The following is a 17,978-nucleotide window of genomic DNA, read 5'->3' on the forward strand; positions in this document are numbered from 1 at the left end:
ACTGCCTTCGGCTCAGGTCATGATCTCGGAGTCCTGGGATCTAGTCCTGCATCGGGCTCCCAGCTCCACGGGGAGTCTGCTTCTCTCTCTGCCCTTCTCCTCACTCATGCTCTCTCTCCCTGTCTCTCTCTCAAATAAATAAATAAAATCTTTAAAAAAAAAGAAAGAAAGAAAGAAAGAAAGAAGTAGGGGCACCCGGATGGCTCAGTCCATTAAGTGGCTGCCTTGGCTCAGGACATGATCCCGGAGTCCTGAGATGGAGCCCGCATCAGGCTCCCTGCTCAGTGGAGAGCCTGCTTCTCCCTCTTTCTACCTGCCGCTCTGCCTGCTTGTGCTATCTCTCCGTCCAATAAATAAAACAAATTAAAAAAAAAAAAAGAATTTAAGAAATAAAACAAACAGGCATCGAGGTGGCTCAGTCGGTTAAGCATCTGACGCGGGCTCAGATCGTCCCAGAGTCGTGGGATCTAGTCCTGTATTGGGTTCCAGTCCTGTATTGGGTTCCCTGCTCAGCTGGGAGTCAGCTTGTCCTCTCTCCCTCCCCACCCCTGGCTCATGCTCTCTTTGTGTCAAATAAATAAAATCTTAAAAAAACAAAGGGAAAAAAATGAGAGAGACAAACCAAGACACAGACTCTTAACTTCAGGGAACAAACGGGCTTAGAGAGGGGAGGAGAGTGGGGCAGGGCGGGGGTGGTGGGGATTAAGGAGTGCGCCTTCGATGAGCACGGCACGGGGCAGTGTATGGAAGTGTTAATTTCTGTATTGTACACCTGAACCCAATACAACACTAACTGGAATTAAACCAGTTAGTAATAACTAACTAGAATTAAAAACTTAAAAAAGAGAAATTCATGCTGCTTAAATTGTCAGATATATATGTAATAGCTTTTGGGGGTGGTGCATGGCAGAGGGGGAAGCAGGCTTCCCGCTGAGTGGAGAGCCTGATGTGAGGCTTGATCCCAGGACTCTGGGATCCTGACCTGAGCCAAAGGCAGATGCTTAGCAACTGAGCCACCCAGTTGCTCCGTATGTGGGGTAGTTTTTGCTTTAGTTATATGTATCTATTTTTCCTTTTCCTCTTACAGGATGATTGCTTTTATAAAAGCATTAGCTTTTCTTCCAGCTTGATTGAAGGGCCAGGCCTAGTACTCTGCCCTGAAGGACAGTTGAATTTTCAAAGTGGCAGAGGAGCCTAATTTCCCATCTTCACATGGAATTTATGGAACTACCATAAGATGCAGATTTTGTATCAGCCACACACATACTCCTCTAGCTGCTGCTTTCCCTTGCTTCCTTATTCCAACTCCTCTCTTTCATTTCTTGTGTTGTAGTTACACATTTTTGCCTGAATTTCCTCTACTACTATGAGTAGTAAAACTAAGAATTGTATTTATTTTATAGCTGGGAAATCCAGGTCTATTATGGGCAGAGATGGGAATATTTGGTTCAGAATGTTTGCTTCTTTAGGTAGGTTTTTGTTTTTGTTTTTATTTTTTTTTTAAGATTTTGTTTATGTGGGGCACCTGGGTGGCTCAGTGGGTTAAAGCCTCAGCCTTCAGCTCAGGTCATGATCCCAGAGTCCTGGGGGCTCTCTGCTCAGCAGGGAGTCTGCTTCCTTTCCTCTCTCTCTGCCTGCCTCCCTGTCTACTAGTGATCTTTCTCTGTCAAATAAATAAAATCTTAAAAAAAAAAAGAAAAGATTTTGTTTATGTATTTGAGAGAGAAAGCATAAACTGAGAGGAGAGATTGAGGGAGAAGCTGAGCTTCATCCCAGGACCCTGGGATCGTGGCCTGAGCCAAAGGCAGATGGCTAACTGACTGAAGCACCCAGGAGCCCTTTTAGGTAGCCTTTTTTTTTTTTTTTTTTTTAAGATTTTATTTATTTATTTGAGAGAGATCACAAGTAGGCAGAGAGGCAGGCAGAGAGAGAGGAGGAAGCAGGCTCCCTGTTGAGCAGAAAGCCAGATGTGGGCCCAATCCCAGGACCCTGAGATCATGACCTGAGCCGAAGGCAGAGGCTTAACCTACTGAGCCACCCGATGCACCTTAGGTAGCCTTTTATACTGAACCGGTTTGGAACCCTACTACTGGGGTCTATCTGCAGACAAATTTATTTACAGAAGGTCAGGGGAAATGAGCCTTTATCTAAATGAGCTGTGTGTGTGTATTTACCTTAATGCCATTAATTTCTAATTAGTTTGCTCTCTATATTCTTCTTTCTGCTCTTGTGTAAGCTTTTCCACAACTGAATGGTCTTTAAAAACATCTGTATGGTAGGTATTCTGCTTACTAGATAGGTACTGCTTACTAGGTATTGAAGGTATATGATGGTATTGGAAATGGACTTCTGTTAGTATAAAGAACTTCGAGGACATGAATACTCATGGACTTTTGTTTGGTATAAGTTTGCATACTGTCTAAACATGAAAATGGAAATAGTGTGAGGTCACTTACACTCTCCATCCTTCCCAAGCCTGCCTACCTATGCCTTGTTTACCTTTTAATATAGGCAGCCGCTGACTTTCTGCCAGACAAAAGCATTTTGGAGTCTGTTGTGAGCCAAAATAGGTGCTTTTCCTTTTGAGCTTTTATATCCAGATGAGGAGATAGGCTGGTAGTGTGCTAAGTATAGCAGTAGTAGTTTCGTGGAAGGAGGCGGCCTTGAAGAATGTATGTTATTATCATTTGTTTAATGGTCTTGGCCTTAGAAATTTAAAAGAGAATAGGCAAAGGATGTTCCCTGTAGGAAGAAAAACATTTCTCTATCAGTGCACATTTTTTTTTTTTTTAGATTTTATTTATTTATTTATTTGACAGAGAGAGATCACAAGTAGGCAGAGAGGCAGGCAGAGAGAGAGAGGAGGAAGCAGGCTCCCTGCTGAGCAGAGAGCCCGATGCGGGACTCGATCCCAGGACTCTGAGATCATGACCTGAGCCGAAGGCAGCGGCTTAACCCACTGAGCCACCCAGGCACCCAGATTTTGTATCTATATAAAAGAACTAAATGCCTAATCTCTTGTTCAAAATTAAGGGTGCCTCCCACAAATTAGAACTGACCGGAAGACTGAAGAGAAAGGCTGGCAAGCGCAGCCTGATGTTAGAAGGGGATTTCCTGACTGATCCTGTCTCAGGGTAGCCTCAAGATAATGAATCTTCTCAACCCCACCACCCTTGAGACCAGCTTTTCTAGCCCTGGAGGTTGGGAGTGCTGCTGTGGGACCACCCAAGAGGAGAATGTCTAATGGCTGTGTGTCAGAGTCCCTGCTCCTGGGCAGGTCAGGGGCGTTATGCCCTAAGGGTGTACTTAAGGGTGTGGTTAAACAAAAGGAAAGAATGTTGGGAGGGCTGGTGTGCTCCAGGAGGTCCCAGGTCACTGATTGGGCCTGGGGGAAGATTTGTCCCAGATGGCGTTAGGTTCCCCCACCTTCCCAGCACCCTGCCTGTATTTCTTCTGCAGCAGCCACTGTACTGTATTGCATTTTTGTAAACTTTTCAGTCTCTCCTGTTAAATTCTTTGAAGATAGGAACTGTGTCTGCTACATCTGTGTATCCCCACGTTGACTTGGCCGAGATGGTTACCAGTGGCTGGCTGTGCAGAGAGGATTACCCCCTTTGTAGGTTATATTGTTATGGTAATAACGCTGCCATTGAAAACATATAGGGCTCCTTGTTGCCGTTGAGGGGAGTGTTAACAGATGGTTGAAAGAGGTCAGGTAATAGCCTAGACAGGATCTCGGATCAACTTAGTAGATCCAGAAACTATTTTTTCTCTCTACTCAGATTTTATTAGACTCCATGATACTGAATCTGAGGCACTGGAGCCCAGCGGTCCTCCAGCCTTCGGGAGCCAGAAGAGATCTCTTAAGTCTCGGCTCTGGCATCTACTAGGTTTCTCATCTGAAAAATAGAATGACAACAAATAGTTACTATAACAATTAAAAGAGATAATGTATATAAATTAGGTACTGCAGATACCATAGTAAGCACAAATAGTAGCTATTAGTTGATGACTTTGTTAAAATAATAAAACCTAGAAGATACTGATTTACAAACCAAATGTCAAATCTGTTAATTAACAATATTAGTGAAACTGCCAAATAGACTAAAATTGTTGTGTCCACTTTGCCTTCTTTTCTAAATAGGAAATATGGCCTCAGAAAGATTGCAGAGAGAATCAAGAGAAATCCATCACCCAGCTGTGATTGCCGAGTGTGTTAATCTTCCCTAAAAGGATTGAACTGTCTTGTCTAACAACTTACTGGGGTTCCTTTTACCCTGGACACTTTGGACTCTTTTTTGTCCTTCAGAAACTCCAGATTGATTATACCTGGCTTCTTTTAATTAATTCCTTAAATCTGGACATGATTAATTTTAATTTCTGTAATAGTTTATGTTAGATTTTTAGGGTATTTTCCTTTTTTTAAAAGTTTATTTATTTGAAAGAACCAGACTCTGCTTTGGCATTGTAAACATTTTGAGTATTAGTGGGAAGTTTTCATCCTTGAAGATTTTTTAATAATGATGGAAAATTAGATGCAAACTGGCTAACTTAGCCAATTGGGTAAGAGGAGTTATACCATCTCTGTCCAAGTGTCCTGCCAATATAAAGCTTTCTTGAATCCTTTCCTATCAGGAATTCTCACAGTGGAGAATTCTGAAATATTTTGAGGGGTGACGATAAGAGTAAACAATTGGAGTAATTTCCTAAGTTAGCTATTCTGATGAGAATAGTTATTTGTATACATGCTTCTTAAAACTTTTTTTTAAAGATTTTATTTATTTATTTGACAGAGACACAGGGAGAGAGAGGGAACACAAGCAGGGGGAGCGGGAGAGGGAGAAGCAGGCTCCCTCCTCGCGGAGCAGGGAGCCTGATGTGGGCCTTGATCCCAGGACCCTGGATCACAACCTGAGCCAAAGGCAGCCGCCTAACAACCGAACCATCCAGGCGCCCTTTTTAAAACATTTTAAAGTCATTTTATGTGTTTCATCTTGTTCATGAAAGTTTCTGTCTTGTCTTTCAAGCTGGACTCACCATCTAACTCAGTGGTTCTCAATTTTTGGCTTTAGGAATGCATTACACATGTAAAAATTATTGAGGATTTCAAAGAGCTTTTGTGCATTTTTTTGTGGGTTTTTTTTTTTGTAGAATAGTTACAACGTTATATTATATTGAGGTGTACATCATAATGGTTTGATACTTGTTTATGTTGCAAAATGATCACAATAAGTGCAGTTAATGTCTGTCACCAAAAGAGCTTTTGTTTATGTGGGTTTTATCTGTCAGCGAATCTGAGAAATTTATCTATCTATTTATTGAATAGCAGAAGCGAAAAAGTTTATTAAAGCGAAAATATAGGGTGCCTGGGTGGCTCAGTGGGTTAAGCCTCTGCCTTCGGCTCAGGTCATGGTCCCAGGGTCCTGGGATCGAGTCCCGCATCGGACTGTCTGCTCAGCGGGGAGCCTGCTTCCTCTCTCTCTCTGCCTGCCTCTCTGCCTACTTGTGACTTCACAGATGTTATTCCAATACATTGCTTGTGTTCTTACTGAGCCACCCAGGCACCCCTTTATCTTCTTTTAGTAAATCTTTAAAAAAAAAAAAAAAAAGAATTAAAGCGAAAATATACTCTTGAGAGATCTCCGGAGCAGGTGGGCTCTGGAGAGAGAGCTGAGGGGAGAAATTTAGAATTTTAAATATTTGCATTCATATACAAGTGACAGTTATAAACTCTTTGAGTATTGTAAGTATTTTAATGAAAAATAGCTATATTTCCCTAAACAAAAAATATGAGGAGTGACACTCTTTCACATATTTGCAGATCTCGTTTTAGTGTCCGGTTGAAGAGAATTTGACTGGGATCCCCTCTCTTCTGCGTCCAGTCTGTGACTTTATGTTGTTCTGGTTGAAGTACGCTAAGACTCTTATCATGTTATTGTGCTTCAACCAGAACAACTTAAAGTACTGCCGATGTATAGTTGGAAAAAGGAGTATTTGAAGGTCTTTTTAGATAATTGTGGGTTTACTTCTTTGATTCTGGACCAAAACGTGACAAGATACTAGTTTCCTAAAAGTTAATTGCAATGTAGAATATAAAATTATATCAGTGATTGATTTTTTTTTTTTTTTTAAGATTTTATTTAGTTATTTGACAGATCACAAGTAGGCAGAGAGGCAGGCAGGGGGTGGGGAAGCAGGCTCCCTGCTGAGCAGAGAGCCCAGGACCCTGAGATCATGACCTGAGCAGAAGGCAGAGGCTTAACCCACTGAGCCACCCAGGCGTCCCGTGAAAAATTTTTTTTTTTTAAATACGTTAAAACCATTGATTGGTCTTACACTTGGAGTGAATCTTTTACCCAGGACTGGTTTAACATGCATTAGTCATTTGGAAATAATGGTTCACTGAATTACATAGATCTTTCAAGAATTGGCGTGTTTGTTAAATAATTATTTTTTAAAATCACATTCATTAAAACATTGATGTCTTCCCCATAAAGGATCTTAAGTTTCGGGAAGCTATCAAGGTCACAGTGGAGGGTGAGTTTTCTAAAATTCAAATGTTACCACTGGCAACAAATGCGGTCAGTTTTCTTGAAGTGATAAGCTTACTTTCTTCATTTTAATAAAATGTCTACCAAATACCAAAGTCTGTATAATCAAAGTTTCTTTTAGTTGTTCTTTCAAAATAAAGGGTAGGCTATGAAAAAAGCATCCAACTCAAATAATCAGCACAAGTGCTTTTCCTAGAGGGAAAAAAAAAAAGATTGTATTTAATTTGGGAGCAGAAGTCCTTCATCTGTGTGTGAAATTGGGGACGTCCCCAAGAGCAGACTTTACCAAGTTCCGGATCCCTAAGACTACACTCAGTTCTGATACTATTTGCAAGTTGGGGGGCGTGGGGACCCTGGGGGACACCTTGAGGTATAGCAATCCCGTAGAAGGACTCACAGAACTCATTGAAAGTGTTGTGTTCATGGTTACAGTTTACTGCAGGGAAAGGATGCAGTCTTAAAGACAGCCACAGGAGGAGGTGTCAGAGTCCGGGAGAACTCCAAATGCAGACCTTCCAGTTGTCCTCTCCTGGTGGAATTGTGGAGGGTGCTCAGTTCTCCCCGCAACAGTGTGTGACAGTCTGCTAACTGCAGAAGCTCCCCTGAACTTGGTGTCCAGAGTCTTCCTGGGGCTCATTTTATACCATCAGTATTTGATATGTAAACAAATAAGGAAGTGTTTTCTGAATGAATGAACACAATTTTCCTCCTAACTTGTATTTCCTATTTCATAATTTCCTCTAAATCCTCAAAATTAAATGGGTCTTTTTATAGACGTTTGGAAAATGGTGTAAATGTAGATGTCTAAGATTTTATATTTTTAAGTAACGAGTTTTTCTTTTTTTTCTTTTGCTAGCTTCTTGCCCGACTTGAAGGTAGAAGTTCCTTGAAAGAAATAGAACCATGTCTGTTTGCTGATGAAGATTCATCTGTACTTGGTAAAAATCTCAAACCAAAACACAATGTCACACATTAAGTCTTATAAAACAGGGTTTTTTTCTAACATATATTTATTTATATGTATGTACTTGTAGCAAACAGCTATATGGATTAACCTGTAAAATTAAAAAGTGAGAATAAGATCATGCTAGAACACTTTTAAGTCTTCATTATCTGTGTCAGAGGAGTTAAAATTTGGTTCTTCTTTGGTAAAATCTTCAGAATAAATATTGACCTCTCTTATCTCAACACAGTAGTTGAGGGAGTTTTGTCACTATAATTTATTTATTTTTTAATTCTTTAGAAGTTTGAGAGTCACAGGTAAGTCCTTAAGTACCCCATTGTCTGTTACTACTTCTGTGGAAGGGAAAAGACATGGCTGCCTGTTCCCCCAGCACTTTTACACTAGGGAAGACTTACAGAAGAGTACTACTGTGCTGGCATTGTTTCTCCTCGTTAGTGGAAGAGCTCTGTGGAGGTGTAATTCGCCCATTTAAGCATGCAGCTTCATGACTTGCATTTACATGTATGCAGCTGTCATCACAATTGATTTTAGAACATTTTCATCGCCCCAGAAGGAGAGCCTTGCCTCTTAGCAGTCACTTCCCATTTGCTCCCACATCCCTCAGCCCTGGGTGGTGACTGATCTACTTGATGACTCTAGACCAGCCTTGTCTGCATATTTCATGTAATCATACAATATGTGGTCTTCTGTGACTGGCTTCTGCTCCTTTGCATAACATTTCCAGCTTTTATACCGTGGCATGGCTCAGTAGTTCTGGTCCTTGTTGAGTGGATATACCACGCTTTCCCCGTTCATCAGTGATGGACATTTGGGTTTCTGCTTTTTGCTGGTATGGATTATGCTGCTGGGATGATTTGTGTACGAGCTTTTCTGTGATTCATGTGTTCAGTTCTCATGGGTAATACCTATGAGAGGGACTGTTAGCTTCATGCTGTGACTGGGCTTAACCTTTGGTGGCGCTGTGGGACTGTTGGGCCTAGCGGCTGCACATTTTACTTGCCACCAGAAGCGAGGCCTAGAATAGTACCAGTTTTCCCATATCCTGCAAACAACTGTCATCGTCTGTCTTTGATTCTAGCTTTCCTAGTGAGTATGAAATGATATCTCCTTGTGGTTTTGACTTACATTCTCTGGTGGCTAATGATATTAAGCATCTTTGCTTGTGCTTAATGGCAATTTCTATGTGTAATTTGGAGAATTGTCATATCTTTTGCTGTTTTAAAAAAATGGATTTTTTGTTGTTGAGTAGTAAGAGTCCTTTATATAATCTAGATACAACTCCCTTATCCAATACAGTTTGGAAATACTTTCTCCCACTGTGTGTTGTCTTCTTGTCTTGATGGTGCGTTGAGGCACAGAGTTACTAATTTTGATGAAGTCCAGTTTATCTGCTTTGTCTTTTATTGTTAATGTTTTTGGTATCATAGCTAGGCCATCGGCTAATCCATTCAAGGTCAAGAAGATTTACCACTTTGTTGTTATTACTGATTTCTGTTTTCATTCTTTTCTGATCAGAGAACATACTTCTCTGATTCAGTCTTTTTAATTGATTGAGGTTTGTTTTATTGCTGACCATATGATCTATTTTGAAGAATGTGTTCCATGTGCCCTTGAGAAGAATTTATTCTGCTATAGTTGGATTGAGTGTTTTCGTGATGTTTTGTAATAATTCTGGTTGATTATTAGCGTTAAGTCTCCTGTTCTTCTTGGTCTTCTGCCTAATTGTTCTATCCAGTATTGAAAATGGGTATTGAACTTCCCAATGATTACTATTGAATTGTGTATTTCTCCCTTTATTTCTCTGTTTTGCTTCATATATTCTGGGGCTTCATGCACTGTTGGGCACTTTCAAGTTTATAATTTTACCTTATTGATGGGTTGATTCATGTATCTTTATAAAGTGTCCTGCTTTGTCCCCTCACACCCATTAGGACGGTAACGCTAAAATGCAGAATAACAAGTGTTGTTGAGGTTGTAGAAAAATTCTGTACTGTTAATGTGATTGTAAAATGGTGGCGGTATGAAAAACAGTATGAAGGTTCCTCAAAAAATCAAAAATAGAGCTGCTGTATGATTGGGGCACCTGGGTGGTACAGTTAGTTAAGCATCCAACTCCTGATTTCTGCATAGGCCATGCTCCAGGTTGGGCTCTTGGTTTGGTGCAGACAGAGTCTGCTTAAGATTCTTTCTCTCCTTCTCCTTCTGGCCCTACCCTCACTGTGCTCACTCTTCACTCTCTCAAAATAAATCTTAAAAAAAAAAAAAAAAAAGAGGAACTGCCATATATATGATCCAACAATTCCGCTTCTGGGTAGATCTCCAGAAGAAGTGAAAGCAGAGTATTGAAGAGATATTTGTAGTCCTTTGTTCATAATGGCATTACTCATAATAGCTAAGAGATGGGACCAACCCAGATGTGCATTGACAGGTGAATGCATAAACAAAATGTGGTATATGCAAATGAGGAAACATTATTTAGCCTTAAAAAGGAAGGAAATCCTTGGGGCGCCTGGGTGGCTCAGTGGGTTAAGCCGCTGCCTTCGGCTCAGGTCATGATCTCAGGGTCCTGGGATCGAGTCCCGCGTCGGGCTCTCTGCTCAGCAGGGAGCCTGCTTCCCTCTCTCTCTGCCTGCCTCTCCGACTACTTGTGATTTCTCTCTGTCAAATAAATAAATAAAATCTTTAAAAAAAAAAAAAAAGAAGAAGAAAGAAATCCTGTCATGCTACTACATGGATAAACATGGGGACATGCTAAGTGAAACGAACTAGTCACAAAAAGGAGAATATTGTGATTTCACTTACATGAGGTATCTAAAGCAGTCAAATTCATAGAAACAGGAATGATAGTTACCTGGCACTGAGGAGAAAGGGGAGAAGGGGAGTTGTTGTTTAATGGGGATAGAATTTCAGTTTTGCATGATGGAAGTTCTAGAGATGTTGTACAACAGTGTGACTGGAACTTTGAACTGTACACTTAGAAATGGTAACTTTTATGCCATCTTTTAGCACAATGGAAAACAAAAATGTCCCTCGTTTCTAGTAACAGTTGTCTCAAAGTATATTTTGTCTGATAAAAGTACAGCCACATCAGCTCTCTTTTGGTTACTATTTGCATGGCATATCTTTTTCTATTGTTTTGTTATCAGCCTATAGTTGAATCCTGTGTTTTTATTCCATTCTGCCAATCTCTGCCTTTTGTTTGGACTGTTTAGTCCACTTACAGTTAATGAATTACTGATAAGATAGGGTTTATGACTGTCATTTTGCTTTTTATATAGACATCTTATATCTTTTTTCTTTCTCTATTCCTTCTTTACTCTCTTCTTTTGTGTTAAATATTTTCTAATGTACCATTTTGGGGGGGTGCAGAAGGAGAGGGAGAGAGAATCTTAAGCAGACTGCACACCCAGCACAGAGCCCCACCAGACACGGGCTTGATCTCACAACACTGAGATCATGACCGCAACAGAGATCAAGAGGCGAGAGTTAACCGATTGAGCCACCCAGGTGCTCCTAGTGTACCATTTTTATTCCTGGTCATTACTTTCACTTTTTAAAGTCGTGTGTCCCCGTTTCCTGCCCCCCCCCCACCCGCCAAGGGGGAGTAGCAGAGGGAATGGGAAAAGCAGGTTCAGCAGGTTCCATGCATAGGAGCAGGGAGCCTGATGTGGGACTTGGGACTTGATCCTAGCATCCTGGGATCATGACCTGAGCTGAAGGCAGGCACTTCACTGACTGAGCCACCCAGGCGACCTTGAGTTATTTTCCTAATGGTTGCTCTGAGGATCACAATTAATATCTTAATTTAAAATAATCTGATTTGGATTAATATCATCTTAATTTCCATATTTTATAAATACTTTGCTACTGGGCAACTCCATTTCTTCCTTCTTCCTTTGTGCTGTTATAAGTTATATATCTATGCATCATATATCCATAAACACTTCTAAAATTGTGACTTAATGCAAGAAATTAAAAAGCCATTACAGCAAAGAAATTAAAATGGATTGGGGTGCCTGGGTGGCTTAGTAGGTTAAGCCTCTGCCTTTGGCTCAGGTCATGATCTCAGGGTTCTGGGATCTGCCTGGCATCAGGCTCTCTGCTCAGTGGGGAACCTGCTTACTCCTCTCTCTCTGCCCACCTCTCTGCCTATTTGTGATCGATTTCTCTCTGTCAAATAAATAAAATCTTAAAAAAAAATAATATGTATTATAACAAAGAAATAAGTAAAAAAATATTCAGTTCATTTGTTTAGGTCAGATAAGTGAAAAAAATTACAAATATAAAACATATACTGTCTTTCATATTTACCTATGTAGTTGCATTTACCTGTGGTTTTTATTAACTCTTGGGTTCAAGTAACTATCTGCTATCCTTTCATTCAGCCTAGAATATTCCCTTTACTATTTTTTTATAGAGCAGATCTGTTAGCAAACAATTTTCTTTTTTTTTTTTTTAAAGATTATTTATTTATTTATTTGTCAGTGATGGAGAGAGAGCGAGCAAGCACAGGCAGACAGAGAGGCAGGCAGAGGCAGAGGGAGAAGCAGGCTCCCTGCCAAGCAAGGAGCCCGATGCGGGACTCGATCCCAGGACGCTGGGATCATGACCTGAGCCGAAGGCAGCTGCTTAACCAACTGAGCCACCCAGGCGTCCCAGCAAACAATTTTCTAAACTATCAATAATAAAGACAACTTTTGACCAAACATGTTAGACAAAAGATTGAACTTTCTACTCTATCAGAAAGGATATTGTAAAGTTGGACCTTATAAAACTGACAGGAAAACATGGGTCAGAGCACCGTTTATCCACTTGGATGTTGTATTTGTAGAAATTTGAAAAACACCATAGTGCTCAGTCACTAACAAAAATGTTTACTTAGTTTGGATTAACACCATCTTAATTTCAATATTTTATAAATACTGTAGGTATTTTAGCTGTAAAACTAGTTAGATGAGCGCCCGCTGGAGCAGTAGCAGACCCAAGACTGGCATTACAAGGATTGTTTGTCAACAACAGTTTATCAGAAACTGTATGGGGAAGTTCACAGTTAGGGATTATAGAAAGCTCTACTCCATTGTAAACATTTCTAAATGCTTTTTCATAGTAGTTACTGAGTACTATGTACTATACCATATACAGTAGTGCATACCAACTCATTACCTCTTCCGTATGATTGTAATCTGCAAATTCAACATATTGTTATACAATTAGTAGGTTGGTACCAAGATGGTGTATTTTTTGGCTTTTCTTTTTTATCCTTATTTTGAAGGATCTTCAGATTCATAAACTCACTCTGACAATCTGTTACCCAGATCCCTTACAGCATTCTATTTGTGAGAGCAACTATCGAGGCCAAACCATCCAGATTTTCTGATTTAGCTTAATTTGTCAAGTGCCAAACTGTAGAGGTGTGTGTGTGTGTGTGTGTGTGTGTGTGTGTGTGTGTGTGTGTTTAGCGGTGAGAGGTTTGGGTTTTTTTGTTTTTGTTTTTGTTTTTTTGTGGTTTTTTTTTTTACTCCCAAGTTGCATACTCAATACCTTGAATGGACAAGGGTATGATTTCTTTTCCAACAGGTCTCAGAAACATTTGAGATAGTGACTTCAAAAACAGCTAAAAGGACTATGCCCCTCTGTAGAACATCATGCTTGAATATGATTTTTGATGTGATGATTAGACAGTAAATGTTTATAAAATCAACAAAACTGACTTCATCATTAAACATATTTATAGGGAATCTGCGACCGTGATGATAATATTTATGTGTAATTTGTAAGTTTGCACATTTTATTTCCCCAGTTGTTACAAATGACCTTTTTACTGCTTTGCTATTAATCTGTAAAAGGAAAAGAGTGTTTTCATATACCCCTTAATAATCTCCTAACCAAGGATTTCACCTTAAGCTTTGCCTCATCTCAATCTTGTCAAAGCAAGAATCTAAGGAATCCATATACTTAACGTCATCTGTTTCTTAGTAATGTATGAATTTAGCCAACCTTGATAAACCATGTAACAAGTGCTCTCTAAGACTTTGTTGAGTTACGCTGAAAGATGTTTATGAGCACCACCTTCTCTCCAAGAAAATACTTGGCTAGATTTTCATTTTTTTCCTATTCTGAGGATTCCAGAAATACCCACAGACAGCTCCCACCTACCCTCTGGCCAGTGGAGTCGCTTCCCTTTTACTTGAGAATATGCTGCCTTTCTCTTACCTTTGGTTGTCTTCATTGGACTTCAGCCTCATGAAACTGCTGTTGAATATTACTTTTTAAATGAATGTAAACCATCATATTTTCCCCTAACTCTTTGTGTGCCCCCTGCCTTCCCCGCAGCCTAATCCTTGGAAGAATGCTCAGTGCTCCCTGGAGAGCCTTCCCATCTCTTTTCTGAGCATCTGATTTTGAAGTTTGCTTCATAAAATAATACACACATTAAATGTGGTTTTGCAAACTACACATTTACTGGTGCAAGGTAACTATCCAGGACCAGTTCGGGGATCTGTTCACAAACTCTCCTCTGCCGCTTTTTTACTTTTAGAAATGTCTTGCTTCATTTAATGTTATTTAGTACTCTTTCATTTTCTTGAAACCTTTTGTGCTCTGTGTCATTTTCCTCCTCTAATTTTTATATTAAATTCATGTTTTATGTCTTCATGCCGACTCCTCTAACGTGGATGTGTCTCGAGAGTTGTGTTTTTGGCCTCTATTCCTAATGTTTTGTTCACTCTCACCCACCAGATTGAGCTTTCTGTTCTCTGTTGCTTTGTAGCTTATTCTCAGATCATTATGTCTACGCTCTTATTACTGTCTTGAATCTCAAATCCCTAGGGGTTGTAGGACATTTTTATTTTGTGACACCTACCTAACATAGCATTTTGAAAGCTAAATTCTTGTTAGGATATTTATGTGATTACGTGAATTAAAAATTCCTGCTTTCCTTGTGTGTTTGATGTATGGGTACTTCCAACCCTGTCTCTGAGAAGAACCTTTACATACGTCACTACCTTACCCCTGAACATGGGCAGGCCCGAAGACCTGACCGAGACGAAGTGTCCACACTCACTGGGCCAGGGGCCGAGTACTGGGCACTCTGGAACAGAACTCCTGTTCCTGCTTGTCTCCTGTGTTGGTCTCTCGTTTCCAGCCTTGGTCCTGGGCCTTTACATCCGCAGGACTCTGGTGACCAGGGCCACACTCCTCCTGGGATTCCCTGCCAACTTTTGCTTCCTTTCAAAATGCCGTGTTCCAGAGCTCACTCTGGAGCATTAAGCCCTCACCAGATAGGGACTTACATTTTCATTTTTCAGATGTCTCTCAAGAAGTTCTCAAAAAGAAGGTAACCTAATGAAGTACATTCAAAAGGTACTCTGTGCTGGAAATAGAATAGTAGAGTCCCAACCTTAAAGTAGCGTGTAGGAAATACGACGAAATAGCCGGAAATCGTACAGCTTGAGGGGCGCCTGGCTGGCTTGGTCTGTGGAGTGTGTGGCTCTTGATCTTAGGGTTGTAGTTTGAGCCCCATCTGGGGTGTAGAGATTAAGTAAAACTAAAAAATGGTTTAAAAATTACATAGCATGATAACAGCGATGATGAAACATGATCAAGTTTGCTTTCTTCGCTCCGAGTGTCGGTTATTAGGGTCAAATGAGCTATCATCAGGCTGTGCTTGCACCCATAAAGCACCGTAGAAAAGCTGGTTGCTGTTGATGAGCCTCATGGCCTTCTTTTCTGGGGAAGGGGGGAGGGTCTGGTGCCGTCTGCTGGTTGGTTTCCCCGCTGTGTTCTCTGTGCATCCTCCAAACTATTTTGAGATTAGTCTTACTAAACTGTGTTTTCAGCTTTCCTTCTCTACCATTAATATCTGTTCTATGTTAATGTTTCGTTGAATGCATGTAGTTTACTCTCTGTAATATAGGGAAGTAAAAGACTTACTTGTGGGTAAGGGGAGGATTTCAGTTTAGCTTCTTAGTCAGCAGGAGGAGAGAGTAAACTGAACATCTGGCCTGAATAGTTACTTAGTTACTGTGTTAACTTCCAGCAAGAGTATCAGTGAACAATTGTTATTGTGAAAATAGTTTCACTTCTTGAGACTAGAATCTTTGGGGGGAGGGGTACAGGGAATCATTTTTATTTAATTTTTTTTTTTTTTAAAGATTTTCTTTATCTATTTGACAGAGGTCACAAGTAGGCAGAGAGGCAGGCAGAGAGAGAGGAAGGGAAACAGACTCCCCGCTGATCAGAGAGCCAGATGTGGGGCTCGATCCCAGGACCCTGGGATCATGACCTGGGCCGAAGGCAGAGGCTTTAACCCTGAGCCACCCAGGTGCCCCTTTATTTAAATTTTTAATTGCATGTAAGATTATGGTAGAAACTGGTTGAAGTTTCATAGTACCTTAAATATGTTATAGTGGTAACGTGCTCTTTTTTTTTTACATTCTTTGTGAATGTTCTAATTTACAGTGGTTTGTTAGTAATAACAGGAAGTAAAGGAACTGGACTCCCACACTAGTAATTTGGTTGGGGCCTGAGAATATGCATTCTGTTTCCAGTCGTGTGGTTCAGCCATAAATTAAATAGAAACAAACTAGCAAGGATTGGAAGGCCAGTGTTAGGAGTGGGTTTTGAAGAGCTCTGGAGGTAAGACAGTTTCCCCAGGTATTTAATTTGCGTTCTCCTGTATAGAAACCTATATAGAAAAATATTTGGAGTTCAGAGTAGTTTACTTCAGCTTATAATGCTGGGAAAATAATTTACAGTGCAGATGTCATTCTAGCAAGGCACAGCTTCAAGAAATTTATATAGTGGAGAATAACCGATAGCATTTTGGAAATTTGGAGGGCTGTGTACCGTAGTGGTCGGTAGCTTTTTTCAGCACTTTATTCTTAGCTTCTCAGTTTCAGTGTGAGTGCATGTGGACCCCTCCCCAGGAGACTTCCTTGGGTGCCTTTCCACCTTGTCATTCTGTTTTTCACGTTTTCTTGATGCTAATTAGTAGCCAGCTCCTTTCTCAGAGGTGAAATTTAATGATTTAATTTCCTTCCTTACTTGTATTTGCTTATATGATCCATTTTTGCAAGTGGATTTAGAATTTTTCTTTCATATTCCAGTAAACGTCTTTTTACACACTGTTGCAGACTTTTCATTTTGTAGCCTACCGTTACTGTGCTGCTGCATTTTGACTGACATTTTTACATTTTACACAGGTGATATTCTTGAATTTCATGGTCCAGAGGGAACAGGAAAAACCGAAATGCTTTATCATTTAACAGCACGATGTATACTTCCAAAATCCGAAGGGGGACTGGAAGTAGAAGTCTTATTTATTGACACAGATTACCGCTTTGATATGCTCCGGCTGGTTACAATTCTCGAGCATAGACTCTCCCAGAGTTGTGAAGAAATGGTCAAACAGTGCCTGGGAAGGTTGTTTTTGGTGAGCTGCGTTAACAGCACCCAGCTGCTCCTCACGCTGTACTCGCTAGAAACCATGGTTTGTAGCCACCCTTCTCTCTGCCTTTTGATCTTGGATAGCCTGTCCGCCTTTTACTGGATAGACCGCGCCAATGGAGGAGACAGTGTTAACTTGCAGGAGTGCACCCTGAAGAAATGCGCTCAGTTCTTAGAGAAACTCGTGAGTGAGTATCGCTTAGTTCTTTTTGCAACAACACAAAGTCTAATGCAGAAAACCTCACACTGGACAGAAGGGCCTCCGCCTGCCTTTAACCATCCAGGTGAGGCAGATGTGGACTACAGACCCTATCTCTGTAAGGCATGGCAACGAGTAGTGAAGCATAGGATATTTTTCTCCAAACAGGAGGATTTTAAAACCAGCAACCAGTTTTCTTTAGTTTCACGTCATTTAAAAAGTAACAGTTCAAAAAAGCACGTTTTTATTATTGGAGAAAGTGGCATTGAGTTTTGTTGATATGTGTCATACAGTAGTGTTTTTCAGGATATCATGCAAAATCTAAAAAGTCTTTAATGGGCTAAAATGACTGACTCAGTAATAAAGTTTTAAACTCTGAGAGAATTGATTTAAATGTTTCTACACAGAATGGATTTTTTTTCCCCCCAGAATGGATTTCTTAAACTAGTACAGGAAAACTTTATTCTGTTCTTGGGATGTTGAAGATAAATCAAAGTGCTGATAATAATTAAACTGTATGTTGAACTTGTTTTAAGACTAAGTAATCTACACATTGCGGCCTGAATAAAATGAACTTTTTTCTAACTTTGTGTCACATTTCTGGAATTTAGTTAAGTACTTAATTGTTTAGGAAAGTTTAAATGCATTTCTGACTTCTATGTAACTCCTTTCGGAAGCTGTGACTTTGGAAAATGTTTCTGCAGAGCTGTTATTTCTGCAAAGGGGATGAAAACAAGGAGCCTGCCCTTCTGCCTTTTACACCAAAGACTATGGAAAGCCAGAGCATTTTGATCGGAGTTAGAATGAGTCCAAGATG

At 40.2% G+C, this 17,978-nt stretch overlaps 1 protein-coding gene across 1 annotated transcript in view; it reads left to right on the forward strand.

Moving 5' to 3' along the window:
* Positions 1 to 17,746, forward strand: part of XRCC2 (X-ray repair cross complementing 2) — a 23,498-nt gene extending 5,752 nt beyond the window's left edge. The window contains exons 2-3 of the mRNA XM_059396044.1: positions 7,408 to 7,489; positions 16,719 to 17,746. Of these exons, the coding sequence (XP_059252027.1) occupies positions 7,408 to 7,489; positions 16,719 to 17,440 (804 nt within the window). The 3' untranslated portion in view covers positions 17,441 to 17,746. The remainder of the gene's footprint in view (positions 1 to 7,407; positions 7,490 to 16,718) is intronic.
* Positions 17,747 to 17,978: the final 232 nt, after the last annotated feature.

The sequence above is a fragment of the Mustela nigripes genome, chromosome 4, assembly GCF_022355385.1.
Source record: "Mustela nigripes isolate SB6536 chromosome 4, MUSNIG.SB6536, whole genome shotgun sequence".
Taxonomy (NCBI): domain Eukaryota; kingdom Metazoa; phylum Chordata; class Mammalia; order Carnivora; family Mustelidae; genus Mustela; species Mustela nigripes.